At 37.7% G+C, this 15,799-nt stretch overlaps 2 protein-coding genes across 3 annotated transcripts in view; one reads left to right on the top strand and one right to left on the bottom strand.

Moving 5' to 3' along the window:
* Window positions 1–10,220, bottom strand: part of atg5 (ATG5 autophagy related 5 homolog (S. cerevisiae)) — a 44,993-nt gene extending 34,773 nt beyond the window's left edge. The window contains exons 1-5 of one of the 2 annotated variants that reach the window (XM_063485767.1): window positions 10,006–10,220; window positions 9,410–9,565; window positions 4,306–4,433; window positions 2,983–3,061; window positions 2,477–2,639 (exon numbers count right to left, since the gene is read on the bottom strand). In XM_063485767.1, coding sequence (XP_063341837.1) covers window positions 2,477–2,639; window positions 2,983–3,061; window positions 4,306–4,433; window positions 9,410–9,517 — 478 coding nt within the window. In that variant the 5' untranslated portion in view covers window positions 9,518–9,565; window positions 10,006–10,220. Of the gene's footprint in view, window positions 1–2,476; window positions 2,640–2,982; window positions 3,062–4,305; window positions 4,434–9,409; window positions 9,569–10,005 lie in introns of both variants that reach the window. The other variant, XM_063485766.1, reaches the window with a different exon arrangement.
* Window positions 10,221–10,325: 105 nt separating this feature from the next.
* On the top strand, window positions 10,326–14,098 carry dctn3 (dynactin 3 (p22)). The gene is made up of 7 exons (XM_063486597.1): window positions 10,326–10,491; window positions 11,796–11,880; window positions 12,377–12,463; window positions 12,631–12,714; window positions 12,930–12,988; window positions 13,086–13,145; window positions 13,368–14,098. The coding sequence occupies exons 1-7, from the start codon at window positions 10,390–10,392 to the stop codon at window positions 13,452–13,454; spliced, it is 564 nt and encodes a 187-aa protein (XP_063342667.1). The 5' UTR covers window positions 10,326–10,389; the 3' UTR covers window positions 13,455–14,098.
* Window positions 14,099–15,799: the final 1,701 nt, after the last annotated feature.

Genomic DNA, 15,799 nt, shown 5'->3' with positions numbered 1-15,799 from the left:
GCAGCAACAGTACTAACAGGTCCTGGGTTGCTAGTGGGCTGGGATGGTGCTGCTGGTAGTCTCTTCTACTTAACAGACAGTTCTTCCTTTTAATGTCCCCAAATGCTTAGGGCAATGATTCTCAAAGTGTGGGCCGTGAAGATTAAAATTACTCACAGTGACATAATTATATAAAATGTATTTACTTATATAAAAAGTGTATGAAAACTGGTCATAGGAGGTGGTCAATTTGTGGATTAACTCATTAATGTGACCCTCATTTATTGCTCTTATTTTGAAGATTATGTCGCAGTGGCAATGAGGGACACATATGACTGGGTATCATTAGCAATTTAAATAAACAATAAAAACAACAGCCTGTGTTGTTTATGTTTACTACATAAATGTTTCAAGGAAATGCATCACTTTCACTTGAATTTTAATTAGTGTGAAGATTTAAGATTGGGTGCATGGACTCTATGGGATTTTCTGGTTTTTAAGTGAGCTGGAGCGGATGCAATATAAAGCACTGTTGTTTTGAGGGGGGGTAACTTAAATTAAAACTGAACTGAATTGAATACATGCCTAGCCTAAGACATGTGCTAGAACGAGAATGAAATTGTTCTTGAACTCTGAGAAACACCAGTTTTCAAACACCTCAGCACATTCAAATGGAGGTTATAGTAAAAGATAGAGACGCGTCACTAAAACTGAAATTTAGTGTCAGTATTACTCGGGCCAACTGTCAAAGCAACACAAGAATTTAGTCTTTTAGTTACAGTGTGATCTTTCACCATCAAAATGTTTCCACACAGCATGTGCTAATGTCAAACCCCCCACCTGCATCCCTACCTTACTTTCACATGAACATTCTGTTTTTTCTCTCTCCTGGATGAAAGTTTGAGACCTCTCTGTTTCTGGTCTGTTTTGGATGTGAAAGTTTTAGTTCAGATTAAGTTTCATCTTTCACTTTCATGTCTGGGCCCAACTCCTTCTTTTTGGATAGGTTAAAAGGACTTGCTTCTTCTCTGTTAAATGCAGTTTCAAACAACACCCTCAGTTAAAAAAAACAAGTTTATAACCTTATCTTTTAAAGAGTCTTCTAAATTCACTTTTATCTGCCTTTTCATAATAAATTGTGATATTTTGTTATTTTCACACCACGAGTTTCAGGGGAAAGTGGGAGAGAGACAAGCAGCTGAAGTTTTGCGGGTTTGAAGCCCTTGGGTTTTTCTGCAAACCTGTTCGACTCTTACAAATGCCACATGCACAGAGTGCAGTTTTGACAGTTATGGGCTAATAACAACTATAAGCAAACTATCTGAGAGATAGGCATTAACAATTTTCACATCCATAGAGTATGCAAACTAACCAAAAGAACCGTTAGATGCAGACTTATTTGTAATAATATTCATATAAATGGCTTTTGCTACTTTAAGCAGAATTTATTGTTCAGGATGGCTGGTGTGTTCACTGTTTGCCCCAGTCCAGGGATACCCTGTGTGCCTGCAGTGAGCTCTGTAGTTAAATGGAGGCAGGGGAAAAGCACAACCAGTCTTGGGTCATTCTTGCTTTGCAAAGCCACATCTCTTGGCACGTAACACTGTTTTTGCTCCGTCAGCCAAAAACACTTTTCTCCATGTCAGCCAGCCATGGAGAAGAGTGAAGTTATAACATACAAAGAACTGAAACTGAGTGTTGAGAACGACGAGAAGTGCTCACTGCAGCCACTTTCTGTGCTTTTCATCCTGGATTTTTTTGCAGTTCTTCTTTTCCTGGTGAACTCTTCTGTAGTTTTGGTCCACTATCAACCAGTCAGCATCTGGGAGACGCATAAGTCATCCACTTCCAGCGATGCAGATGTAGCATTTCAGGACTGCACGGGAGTGCGTCAGCAGTCGGTATAAATCCCTCTCTTCACCCTCTCGAAATGGAAACGTGTACATAGACGGACATATTTGCAGAACTATAAATTCCACTTTAGACATTTAGATATAAGCGTGACTGGTCTGGAATAACATTTGTGTGCTCTAATAATAACTAAGAAGCAGGCAATTATACAGAAAACCAAGATGACACATTTGCTGCTGACTGGTCCAAAGGGTGGCTGCATCCCTGGTGGTTGAAGTGTTTATAGTTACCATTTTAATCAGCTTGACCAGCAGACATTCCAGGCACATCATGTTGCAGACTTGGTTGCGATTCAAAAACAAGCACAAGTTTTACAACAAACCACAAATCAGAGGCATCCAGTTCTCCCTGACACCTCTCCCAACACAAGCTTTGACTATTCTATAAAGCCGGTAGGAGACTAATCTGTTTGGAATGATGGTGTGGAAATACAAACTGGTGGGCGTTTGGAAAGAAGTTTGCAAACTCAGACCGTCCCTCTCTTTGGTTTGTTTGTGCATCTTGATCATCTGCCAATCTGTTTGGATGTATTCTTTGTGTGCATGTCAACGCCACACCCTGAAATGGGCATGTGCGTGTGTCTCACCGTTCTGCAAGCCCATCCACAGCTGTTTGTGGTCTTTCTTCTGCATGTCATTGACAACTTGGCTCTTGTGCTTCAGGGCGTCGGCCTCCTTGATGCTGGACATGAAGTGAGCCTCTATCACAGAGCTGGATGGGCAGTGGAGCAGGTCCCGATCTGGAAAATCCTGACACATATTCACATGGCAAAAATATTTAAAGCTCGATGATGGGGATACCACAAGAAACAGGAAAACATGTTCTCAGACCATTTTTATTTACATATCTACAGACAAAGCAAAATAATTAATTGGCAATTAACACAGTGTTTTGTCTCTGCTTTGGTTCACCAACCAGAGTAATCCTCTTCATTCATCACTATTTCAATATTTTGTTGTATATTTATTTCCAATATTTTGTATTGTATTTGTAGCTGAGCAAGTAGGTTTAACAGAACTTCATGCTTCTAGAAACAAATTTGATAGGAGCGCTAAGACTTATCAAAACAATAAATTTGTGATCAGCTCTTACCTTAAAGTGCACAGTGATGCTCCAGGGTAAGACGCTGTTAGAAGCATGGAGGTCAAACAAGACTCCAATTGGATAGTGCCTGTATCCATGAAATGCAAAAACAAAATTATGGTACAAGAGAAAAACCTGTTGAATGTTTGTGTTCAGCATCAGAGGGAATATTTGTTCCCAAAGCCAAGAAACTAGTTTTACCCCTATCTTTGGGCTTGGAAACGTTTAAGCTGATCGGTTGAATCACCTGTAGACAGTAGAGTAGACAGGAAGTAGGGGGAGAGACTGGGAGGAAAACACACTGGAGGTGGCCCAGGACTGACTCAAATCCAGGCCCCTGTAGAAGCCTTTCAGCTGGCATTTTATACTAGGGATCCAACTTACTTTAGTCTAGTCACATCTTTACATAGATCATTTTATCATGACTTTGTTTCACATTCACCTATGTAAAAAAAAAAATTTTGCGCAGTGGTTTAAGTTTAACCATAACATATAATCAGTTTTAATCCTAACTTCCAATGTTTAGAATGGGTTCCTAACACACTTCGATGTTTCAGAAATGAAGAGGCTTTTCTTCATCAGAGCCTAAAATAATGCATGCATTTCATGTTTGTACTCATATGCTAATCACACTGGTTATCATAATGGTTCGGAAGATAAAATTACTTTTCTATAGGACAACAAGTAATTAACGACTACTTTTTTATTTAGTGATTTACTATTACTTAGCCTGTGAAATAGGCTAATCACTTGTGTTGCACTACTGACATCTTGTGGCTACGTGCTGTAATTCGATCTTTATAACTGGCTCTGATTTTAGCAGTCAGTAGGCAGAAAAGAAATGCAAATACTGACAAAAGCTTCTGTGCTGTTCCTGAATGATTAAGTTGATAGTGGCATGAATACATAGTCCTGACTACACAACGCTTTAGAGAACATAAATGTTTACACAAGGTAGCAAAACAAAAGACAGTTACATTAAATAGATTATTTATTCCCAATGACTACATTTATTTTCAAGATGATGCCTAAATATAACATTAAACCCCAACCCAGTTTCCAGATAATACTGCTAGCTGTAATATGGTGTCAGTCTTATAAAGTAGGACAATAAACTAACTGGATCAGCCAAAAGACATTTCATCAGTAGACCTTTCTATAAAAAGAATCATGACAGTAACAAACTTTAAACATGATAAACAGAGAATGAGATTCTGTTCTTTTAACATATATCTTCCACGAATGCCAAACCACCATCTCATGACTGGAAAAGTAAAACTCCATTCATGCACTGATTGAAATCAGTTCAAACAACAGCAGTTATTCTCTCACCATTTGAGTGGCGTTCCTTCGTACTCGAACCACATCTCCTCCACATCCTCTGCTCTCATCACTTTGAGGAAGTGTTTTTTCACCTTGTCTGTGACCAGAGTCAGGTAGCTCACCCTGGGTAACAGCAGCTGATAAAGTCAAGAGAACAGAGGAAGAGGTGCATTAATAAGGAACAGTCTGTGACTCTGAAATACATGGTAGCCGTGGGCTAAATTTAGAAACTGCACATTAATGACATAATGAGCAGATATATTGTGTCTCTGCTTGGTTCTTTGTGTATTAACATCCAATATTACAGATGAGTAAAATATACTAACACAATTATGAATTAAAGACACCTATAAACAATGAATGAATTATTTTGTTATTTTTTTCCATTTACTGTGACATATCATATATGTCACATAACAACACTCAACAAAATCCCTGAAAAATTGCAGACGACAAATCTGTAGAGTAACTGTAGCTTCATGTTGTACATTTTTGTGGTGCATGTGAGCTATGTGGCATAGCTACGGCAACTACATAGTAACTGCTGTTAGATCACAATCCCTCAATTCACTAGAATTAACCACATTCAAAGACTCTTAACACTTAACTTACATGGATACCCTGAGACTTGAAGTACATGTTGGTCATGTGTGGGTTGAGATCAAAAGCAACAGACTCTACATGACAAGCTCCTTCGTCTTGAAACCACCAATAAAGCCCCTGAAGTCTAAACCCCCTTTTCTATTATTACCTACTAAGATCGACTCACCACGGTTTTCAGGGTTTTCCATTAGGTCATAGTTTCTGGTACCAAATACTAAAATAGTACCTGCTCAGCTGGGGTTCCATGGCCTGTGAATACAGGCCATAGATTATTTGCATAATCTATGGCCTGTATTCACAGGGTTTCTTAGGACTTAAGAGTAGCTACTAGTGATAACTGCGATATACTCTACACTAAAAAAAAAAGAATTCCTGACAGAGGTAAAAGTTTTTCACAAAGCACCACAGCCCTTGAAAGAGCTCTTAATGTGAAAAAATGTTAGCAGTGGACACGAGGAGACTCGACAGCAGAGAAGGAAATGGTAGAAAGACAAAGAGTAGAGTTACCATTTTCCCTCCAAGTGAGGAACAAATTTGCAGTTTACATATTTGAGTTAATTAATGTGTTTGGGTTTTTTTGTTTGTTTGTTTTTATTTGAGAAGATCCAATTATCACTAAAGACTAGCATAAAAGAACCATAAACAAAAACTGAAGCTAGCATATTGATATTCATGGTGTGCTGATTATCTCACATTAATCTATGTACTTAGTTTCATGCAAGAAATCACTTCACTTACTGGGTGCCTTAAAACAGCAGAGAAATTGTATCTTTTTTTTTTCTTACAGCTGATTGAGACAAGGTAGAAATAGTAATATCAGAAGTGTCAGAAACCATAAAATGGAGTTATAGTGTAGCAGTAATTACTTTGATTTGTTAAACCACAGCGATCTCATTATCGTTTACAGCATTTTCACAGTCTCAAACTATTACACACTTCATTTAAATTGCCATGATGTTGCTGGTGTAAGTTTTAAAAGCTCATCATTTATTTCCCTTAGGATAAACAGATAGAGTAACTTACAAAATATCCCAGAACAGTGTATAAACACAAGCAAAAATTATAGGCATGTCATTGCACTTCGGCACAGACTGGTTTGTGATTCCAAATATTCTGTAAATATTGTCTAAAAGCTAATGTATTCAACTGAAATGTCCATTACATTAGATCAGTGATTCCCAATCGGTGTGCAGTGCAAGTGCAATCGTGTTCCTTGAGGAAGGTCCAGGTGTGCTTTGGGATTTTGTGTCAACCATGAAATGAAAATATTTAAAAAGTAATAAATGAGATTGATATTTAATATATTTTTACACATCAAAGTGTTTGACTGACAGTAAGGAGGTAAAACAGATTTCTTTCACAGGTGGAGCAAATTACACCTTATTAAATTGTATGCATCATGCCAGGTCCAGATGCTGCAAATGTGCAATCTAAGTACTTTCATCTGGAAATATATAATTAAAAGAAGAACTGATAACTTAGTGCAAATGAAATGTTTTTTGCAGTTGTAGGCACTTTTTTACAGCCTAAAAGCTTCTGAAAATGAGATTATTGTGGGTTTAACAAGTTTACTAAATAGGGTAACAATCCCAGTTGTTGAGATACAGCGGTCCCTCGTTTATCGCGGGAGTTACGTTCTAAAAATAACCCGCGATAGGTGAAATCCGCAAAGTAGCCAACTTTATTTTATACAATAATTATAGATGGGCGATCGTGGCTCAAGAGTTGGGTGTTCGTCTTGTAATCGGAAGGTTGCCGGTTCGAGCCCTGGCTCGGACAGTCTCAGTCATTGTGTCCTTGGGCAAGACACTTCACCTACCGCCTACTGGTGATGGCCAGAGGGGCCGATGGCGCGATATGGCAGCCTCGCCTCTGTCAGTCTGCCCCAGGGCAGCTGTGGCTACAACTGTAGCTTGCCATCACCAGTGTATGAATATGAAAGTGAATGAATAGTGGTATTGTAAAGCGCTTTGAGGGGTCCCAAAAAGCGCTGTATAAATGCAATCCATTATTATTATTAGATGTTTCAAAGCTGTAAAAGCCCTCACTACACACTTTATACAGTTTTCTCAGACAGGCATGAACATTTTCACACTTTTCTCTCTTGTTTAAACACTCCCAGAGTTCAACCTTTCATAGAAAAGTAAGTCCAGTATTACAGAATGAAACCAAAGATCAAACCCTATTTTCAGGTCCAGAACACGAGAATAGAGCAGCTACCAGAGAACTCAACATTAACGAATCAATAATACAGAAGTAGAGGAAGCAAGATGTGTTGAGTAAAGTTTGACTTATCTGACTGTTTTGTTTCCCTTAATGCGCCTCATAATCCGCTGTTGCTTATGGTACGAAAAATACAGTAACTTCTACTTTCCTTTAGCATGTCCAGAAGTCCAGCTTTTTGTGCGATGGTTTGCATCTTCCTCTGCCTTTTGGGTGCTACCACAGGTGCCTTTGATGGTGCAAAATGTTTCATTGACATTGTTGTGTTTGTTGGGGAGAAAACTTACAAACATGCAGTACAGCACTCCAGAGTCACACTGTTAGCGATTGAAGATTTATGTAAATTTGACAAGCTGAACGCATTCTGTACTGTACAGGAGACACGGCACGAGATTGATTGACAATGGTCTACAGCTGATCAGGACTGATCAGAAAATAAACAAACAAAACAAAACAAAAAAACCATGCAAAACTGCACACAAAAAATCCGCGAAACCGCGAGGCCCTGAAAAGTGAACCACGTTATAGCGAGGGACCACTGTACTGGTATACAATCTTTTGTAAGAAAATTATCTGTATGTACTTGTATTTGTTTTTTATTCTATATGATTTTTGTCTACTTGTTCATTTATTTGTAAAACCACTGAGTCTGTAACAAACACTGATACAGCAGACATATACAAAAGTCATGAGCCACCCCTCATTTCTTTGTATTTTCTTTAGAGTAATGGGAAATGGGAGCCGCAAGTTATTGAAAAAAGTGCAAACATACATGGAAATACACTGAGGTTCCACAGTTCTACCAAGCTAAAAATCTGTATTTGGTATATCTGGTCTATTCGGGTATCCTTCTACTGCATTTTTTATGTGGGATCATAGCCACTCAGATGCTTTCCTAATGGACCAAAATCTGATGGCATTTTTCTGCAATCATAATTCCAGCAATTTTGACCAGATACTCAACACACCTGGGTGAAATGTAGCCCGAAACTGTGACAGTCTCCAATGCACTTTACAGATACACACTGTTCTACGTCTTTCCTGACCTCCTCTGTACATACTGACAAAGTTTGATTTCAAGTTTGGATTTATCACTCCATAATATGTGTTTTCAGTCCATTTCTTGTGTAATTTGGCATACCTCATCCTTTTCTCCCCGTTTCCCTTCCTTAAGAATGGCTTCTTGACGGCCACCCTTCCACTAATTTCTGATGAGGCTTCAGTGAACAGCAGATAGACCAACTGAAAGAATGCACCTCTACTGTGTCAGGTCTTTGCTGTTTTCTTTTCTATTTCTGAAGGGTGTGAATTTCAGATGCTTCTTATCTGCTGCAGATAGTGTTTTAGGCATACAATTTCCTCTTCTGCCTTCCACCTACCTAACCATTTTCCTGTGCACCACGCTGAGGTAAGTCATGTTTTCACCTAATAGTTATATGGGAATCACTTTATTGGTGCAAAAATACTTTTTTATGCCTGTCAAACTGTGTTACTCTTGGCAGTTTTTATAGATTCAAAATAAAGTGATGTGAACAAATGATTTGTTTTCCCCCAACAACACATTATATAATTTAAAACAGGTTCCTTCCTAAATTTATTATACATAGATACAACAGTGATTCATTCCTTGAGTTAGGTTTTTTGCTTCTTTTATGTTTGTATGATTCATTGGACAGTGTAAAGTGGTTTAACATAATATATATATATATACATATATATGTTCTTTTGAGAATGGTCAGTTACAGGGACTGGACTAAAAATGAGAGCAAAAGGAGGCACAGTGCTCACAGTGCTCAACGCCACTCAAAGCCAAAGCAAAAAAAGCAACTGCAATAATGTCTGGCTACCTGGAAGTATAAAGAAATTAAATTATTGCAAGCAAGAACAAAATGTTTGAAAAACACTTTGTTAGACGATACTTAGAACTACACCTATAATCTATGTAGGTTTGACTATTTCACTAATGTTTTCGGTTCAGGTGAGACCACAGCCTGGTCAGCTACACCTCCACACTGAGGTAGTTAGTTCCTTCATTTTGCTTTGACAACTGTTTTACATCATTCTTACGCTAGAACTCCTTGCTGCTGAGTGGATCCTCAGAATGAATATGGGCCATGTATCCTTCTGTAAGCACCCTTACAAAAGTTAAATAAGAGGCTTCCTACTGACTGTGTTGTCTGAAGGACTTCCTTGAAGCATGTTTCGTCAGAAAGCATTAATCTCCAAAAACAAAAGTTAAGTCAGGCCTAGATTTTGCATCATGTTAGATGAGAATAACTGTACTTACATAATAAGCCTCGGCTTCCCTCTCAGTAACCTCATCCTGGTTCAGAGTGAAGCAGGTGGGTATCCGGCCGAACCAAACGTCTCTCAACACGTCCTTGTCATCTGCCATGCTGCTGCTCCCAGTGGCACATAAAGAATGAATTCCCCAAACAGATGCCTGCTTCAGAAGAGATAAAACCGTCCTACTGTCAGCAAAAGATCGGAGCATGGCTAACAAGCAAACACTGACAAAACTTTCAGCATCACAAACGCTGAACCTCAGTTCAATAACCAATGCAAGTTAAGCTAGCACCACGTTGGCGCACTTTAGGTTTGGGTAACTTAGATATCTCTTAAGTAAATTGCCAGTGAAGTTATTACTAGGTTACAGTTCGGTGATAGGTAGCGACCTATCTCTTAGACCTCCAAAAGAACTCCAAAACTGTCAAACTACGCAGCTGTAGAGCAAAAACTGATGTTAGCTCGAGGGCTAAGTAGGCTAACTTAACCAATGGAAACATAATAAAGAAATGTTTAAAGTCCAATTACAAAGGTACTGATAATATTTCCCACAGACAGAAATCCTTACTCTATGAGAAGGAGATGGGTAAGGCTTACTTTTTAGTCGATATTTTGTAGATATATTGAATGGAAAAAGGGCCTATGTTGTCATTCCCCCGCTGACACCGGAAAAACAGCAAAAATATCCCGTTTACCGCAAAACAGCGACCACTGGCGACAGCTATCTTTACTAAACCAACTACAGAAACATACCAAATGATCTGCAATTTTACGTTGAAAAAGACACTAAAATTTTGAAAAATAAATATTAAATGCTTAAAGTATTTTAAAGCGTTGAAGGTTTTGCATCCACCCCCTCCAAATTGCCGAGTGGTAAAGAGAACCGGGGACGACGCATCATCAGTATGCGACGGCCCTTCTCAACTACGTAGCTCTCCTCCGCCTGTTTGGGATCTGTTGTGTTCATCGACAGCTCCGGGAATGGATAAAACAACTGAGATGGATAACCTGGAAATGCGTCTCCGGGCGCTAGAGAGTCGTATATATGGCGAGAGAAAAAACAAGAGTGGAAAACCTGTAAAGGTTCGCTTATATTATGTATATCTGTATATATGCTAGTTGTTAGCCTTGCGGAGCTAACGGTGGTTGTGAGTAAACGCCCTTTTTTAATTTATACACTAGAATGTTAGCAGAAGTTGTTTTAGTTGTTCAATGTAGTTTAGTACAAATATGAGAAATTTATTTTCCTGCCAATCAAGAAGCAATTCATTTATTTTTATAATTGTTGGTTATTTAGCTTTCATCTGTTTACATTAAAAAGCTGTACGTTGTAACCTGGTTTTTGTGGCTCTGTACTTTTGTGTCTCTGTACTTTTGTGTCTGTTCAAGTTAAGCATAAGCAACAATACAATAGTCTGACACGGTTAAACGAAGAAACCTCGGCTAGCTAGTGATGAGATGCTTTTTGAGGCGAGGGGACTCAGCAGGGTATCATGTGATCTGGAAAAAACACTCTGGCTTACAAAGAGGCATTTAAGTTGGTTTGTTTTCTACTAGATTTTGTAATTCCAAAGGTGGAGATAGTGCTACAGTGTGCTGTTAGGCTTAATATAGTTTAAATTCAAAGATTTAAGAGTATTATTGCCATCTCAACACATGAGGTAGCATAAGAGGGAACGAAACTAAGGAATGAGGTTCCTGTAAGACAGCACTACAACAAGCTAAACGACTAAAACTAATACGATTTAAAATGCTTTCTAAATTTAGAAAAACAAAAGGTAGTATGTACCTCTACTGGATAGAGGAAGAATGAAAGTCATAAGAAGCAAGACAGAATGCATGTATGTGAATAAGGAGACAGGTGTCATATGGAAGAGCAGGGGTAGTGAAGGTGGATGAGTTTAAATACCCGTGGTTTAACCATCCAAAGTAACAGACATTGCACAAAAGAGGTGAAGAAGAGAATGCCTGTTTTTTCTGGTCCTGATGCTGCACAGCCTGTGACATGTGATGTAATACTGCTTTCCAATGGTCATCTGTGGAGACCATTATCCAATATGTACTGCAAAAAGCCAAATAAGACCTTAAATGTATTAAGGGAATTTACAGAATATACAATCAGCATAAATTTAGCTGCATCGTGCTAATTCTCAAATTTCTTTTATGATAATAAGATTCCAGTCCTCGTGAGCATGAGTAGAAAAGATTTGTTTTAAAATGCCATTATGTTTTGGTGGTACCTTCTGTATCTCCCAGTGTCATATAAACTTGACTCTTGTATGTATTTTATGTGCTAGCATATTACTCTATATCACACCACCAAAAAACAAAAAGCAAAAAAAAACCCTTGCTATCAGGATGATAACCACAAACTTTTTCCCCTGCAGTGTGCAGAGTCATTGGCCAGGATTCAGGCCGGTCTGACCAACACGGCCAATAAGAGAGAACGAGTAAAGATTCTGCACAAGAAGAGTGAGTCACACATTCTGTCAATCTCTCAGCCCCTACACTTTAGATTACTGGCTTGTTGTATTTTTGTGAATATATGTTTTTAACATTACTCAAAATTAGCAACTGCTTTACACTGATGTGGTTATTCATATTATACACAGATACATACAGTAATTTATTTTTTTGTTTAGTGTTTCACCTTCATTTCCTTCAAATACTATTCACTCAGTGTAATAACATATAGTCAGATACATCAAAAGATGCTGTGTGATAAAGCTGTTTCAAACAGCAGGTGATATGCATCTTAACCATTAAGATGCATATCACTAATACCTTTTTAAACTGATGTGTTTAGTAATGTGGCTACTGAAAATTAAAAACTTGAAAGGGCTCTAAATTTCTGTGACAACCTTTAACTTTCAAGACACCAAAAGTTCTTGCAGAATTTTTTTCTTTATTTAGATTTTAGACTGAGTCTATTGAACTTTTAATCATGCTCATTGGTGTTGTGGTGCAGTTGAGGACCTCTTAAAGTACTTGGACCCTGAGTTCACAGACCACATCACTGTGCCTGATGCCATGAAGCTGGAGTTCATCCTTGCTGGTAAGAACTCTTAAAAAATTTAAATGAAAACTAATACTACTCAGGCATACACAGGCATTAACTTTAATGTCAATTGCTATGTGTGAAAATTGTATTGGTATTAAGTTTATTATATATTGAAAACAAGTAGAAGCTGAATCAATTTCTTGCTCTGTGTCTCTTTGCAGAGGAGGACTTCTTGCTTTCGCAGGCTGCTTTACTGGAACAGGTCAGCAACCTGCAGCCACTGCTGGACAGCACCTACATCAGAGGTGAGTTTCACTTTGAAGGACACATTAATACCCAACAAAACAATGTCTGGTCTTTTTTGTTTTTTAATTCCTGGCATCATTTTGGAGGGATCTTATCCTTAGGTTTGTTACCTACTTTTAGCCAAGGTTTTCAGCCTGTTTTAAATGGGCGATAGATGTGCCTATTGTAGTATTCCATGTTTAACCTCATCAGGTCTTGTTTTTTTTGTTCACAGATGTACCAGAACATGCCACCAAGCTGCAGCGCTTGTCACAGATTCACATCAAAGAGCAGGTAGCCCTTTCTTTCTTTCTTTCTTTCTTTCTCCATCTACTCCTGTGAGTTTGTCTCTCACTAGGTTTTATGTGTAAATATTCTGTTTGTTTTACAGGACCAAAGTGAGGTTCAGTCACAGGAAGTTAAGAAGCTTTTTGAAGAATACAACAAAATGGTACACTTCAATTTTTAAATTCCAATGATTATGAGAACAAAGCTATAAGTATATTCTTTGGGTAAACAAAATGTAATAATCAAAAACATCTTAAACTTAATTAGCAAACTACCAAAGTTTTATATCTATAGCTACTTTGGTCAGTCATGGAAAAATTCATAATACACAAGTTGTTGCTGAGATAAAGCTCCACCCACTGACAGCTGACCTCTTGATTGCCAGATGTTCCTGTTGTCCAAGCAGTTCACCCAGTGGGATGAGACCCTGAGAAAGATGGAAGAGGCCAAAGGAATCCGACCTGTGGAATAGTGATTGTCAACATACGTTCAGATGACGAAAGTGGAAAAACACTGCACTGTGGTGGGAGTGTCAGATATGTGAGGCAACGGCATCACCACATTTCTTTCTCTTTTTTTTTCTTTTTTTTTTTTAAACATTTAATTTATTTGAATCAGGTGATATAACTTTGATAGTCTAACCTGATGTAAGAAATCCTCAAAAGTGCAAGAAACAGTACATTAACAATTCCAGAAATAGTCACTGCAGATTGTAAAATATTGAAGGCAGGTTTGTCTTCCTGCTAATGCTGGTGGTGCCCATACATAGTAATACTATCACTGACACTCATATAGGAAGAAAATGGGTTTCCTGTAACCGTTTATTTGTGGATGAATTCACTCCTATCACTCAACTTGTAGTTGTTATGCTGTTTATTGTCAGACAAAAGTACTTTACTTGTAATGCATTCCTGTCCTCCTTACTGTAGGCATGTCACAAGACTTAAATTACTCTTCCCCCAATTCAAAAACACATACCTAGTTACTTCCCTATGGATGCTTCTTGACATGACTTATAAAACCTTAATTTAGCTTCAGTATTTTTTCCAATATTTGGTTTGAACATTTTAATTATATCTGATTTATCTTACAGCAAATAAATGTTGTTGATAAATAAATATGACTTTTTTTGGATATTCAAAAGTGTTGCATGTTGTGTGTGTATATATGAGTCTGTTTGTGAATTCTTATGATGTTTTGTCAGTTTCCAACAGGTTACTCAGCCATTTTTCACATTTTCACAGAATAGATGACATTGGAAACTTGGAAAAAATTAACCACATCAAGAAGCAATATAATATTGTCTGTGATGTTGCACAGCTGACTGAACAATGACCAATGATTATTTCTGCTGCTGTCTTGTGTAAGGACAGAGTACATCACTTTTCATTTTGTTCGTAACAGCTCAAAGAAAAGGTGAGACTTTTTTTCCTAGTTGAAAATTGCGCAGCATAAATGAAGGCACGTAACCAAAGTCAAAGTAAACTTTGTCATCTCTGCTATATACAGTACAGTATATAGAGAGACGAGACAACGAGGCTCCAGTTCCATTCAGTGTAAAAGAACAACAATAAATATAGTAAGAATGAGAATAAATATAAACACTGGGCTAAGGGGAGTATATACACTTTAACGTACCTGTCATGTAAAAATAGGTCACACAGCAATTCATTAGTAGTAGTTATCATAGAGGAGTATGTCTCGAAATAAATGAATTTTAAATGTCTTACCTTCTTCAGTGTGATGTGGAAGCCTGCCGTAGCAAAATCAGGCATTTTGTTATTTAAGATTCTGAGAAATACAGCAGAAGATGATATATGCCACATGTGCAAATTGACTCATTCAAATGATTTAACTTAAAACATCTATCTACTAACATTCTCGATATGTGTTGGCTGAGTGCTGTTGCAAGGTTTCCACCCACACAGAATCTGATATCTGGGTCTGGGTTTTTACCAACTGTAGTTCTCCACTACATTTTTAGCTGCCCTTATTGTCCAGTTGGAAGACATCAGTGCGGACAAGGACAATCCTGCAGACATGAAACTAAATAATTTCACTCTGTTTACAAAAATCAAAAAACCCCAAAACAACAAAAAACACATTTTAGTGTTGTGATTTAGTGGCTTATTGTAACGATAACCCATGCTAACATCACAATAATTACCATAAGCATAAGCTAATATAAGCATAGATTATATAACCCCAAGTTTAGTTTTCAAGATGCCCTAAAATTTGCAGACTTCTGAATGCATAGAAGGAAACAATGATACTGAAAGGGTCAGTCACAGCTGTTACAGGCTTTGCTGATGGAACGTCTGTTTACAATTCTAGGGCGGTGCACATCAATTTATTGCTGTATCGCAGGTTTTCACGGGGATTTGTGGTAATTATGGTGTAATTTTAATGCAGAAGCGTAAATCCAACTTTTGCTTGTAACATCTTTAGGTTTAAAAACCTTAAACCAAAATGCTCAGACTGAGGAATCCTGAATGGGACATGGTAAACCAAAGAGTGACATCTTTTATAGACAATGGTTATTATAGCAAGAACAGTGATGTTGGACCAGCTGTGATTAAGTCATCACTTAAATAATATTGTCCACAAATTGTAAGACAAATGTGTAGAAAATTCAAAAACCTTTGTAGACTAATAATATTTGAAATATCATGTATATATGCTGTAAATACTAAACCCGGTAAAATCAGTCAGACTTGCTAAAGTTAAATCATAACGTCTAAGGAAATTTCATCTTGTACATTATTATTATGATGATTGAAGGCCATAAGTACAGACTATGATGCTAATGTAGACAAA

This window comes from Pelmatolapia mariae, linkage group LG10_11 (genome assembly GCF_036321145.2).
Source record: "Pelmatolapia mariae isolate MD_Pm_ZW linkage group LG10_11, Pm_UMD_F_2, whole genome shotgun sequence".
NCBI classification, from domain to species: domain Eukaryota; kingdom Metazoa; phylum Chordata; class Actinopteri; order Cichliformes; family Cichlidae; genus Pelmatolapia; species Pelmatolapia mariae.
Note: the sequence above shows the minus strand (reverse complement) of the source record. Positions and strands in the feature narration are given on the sequence as shown.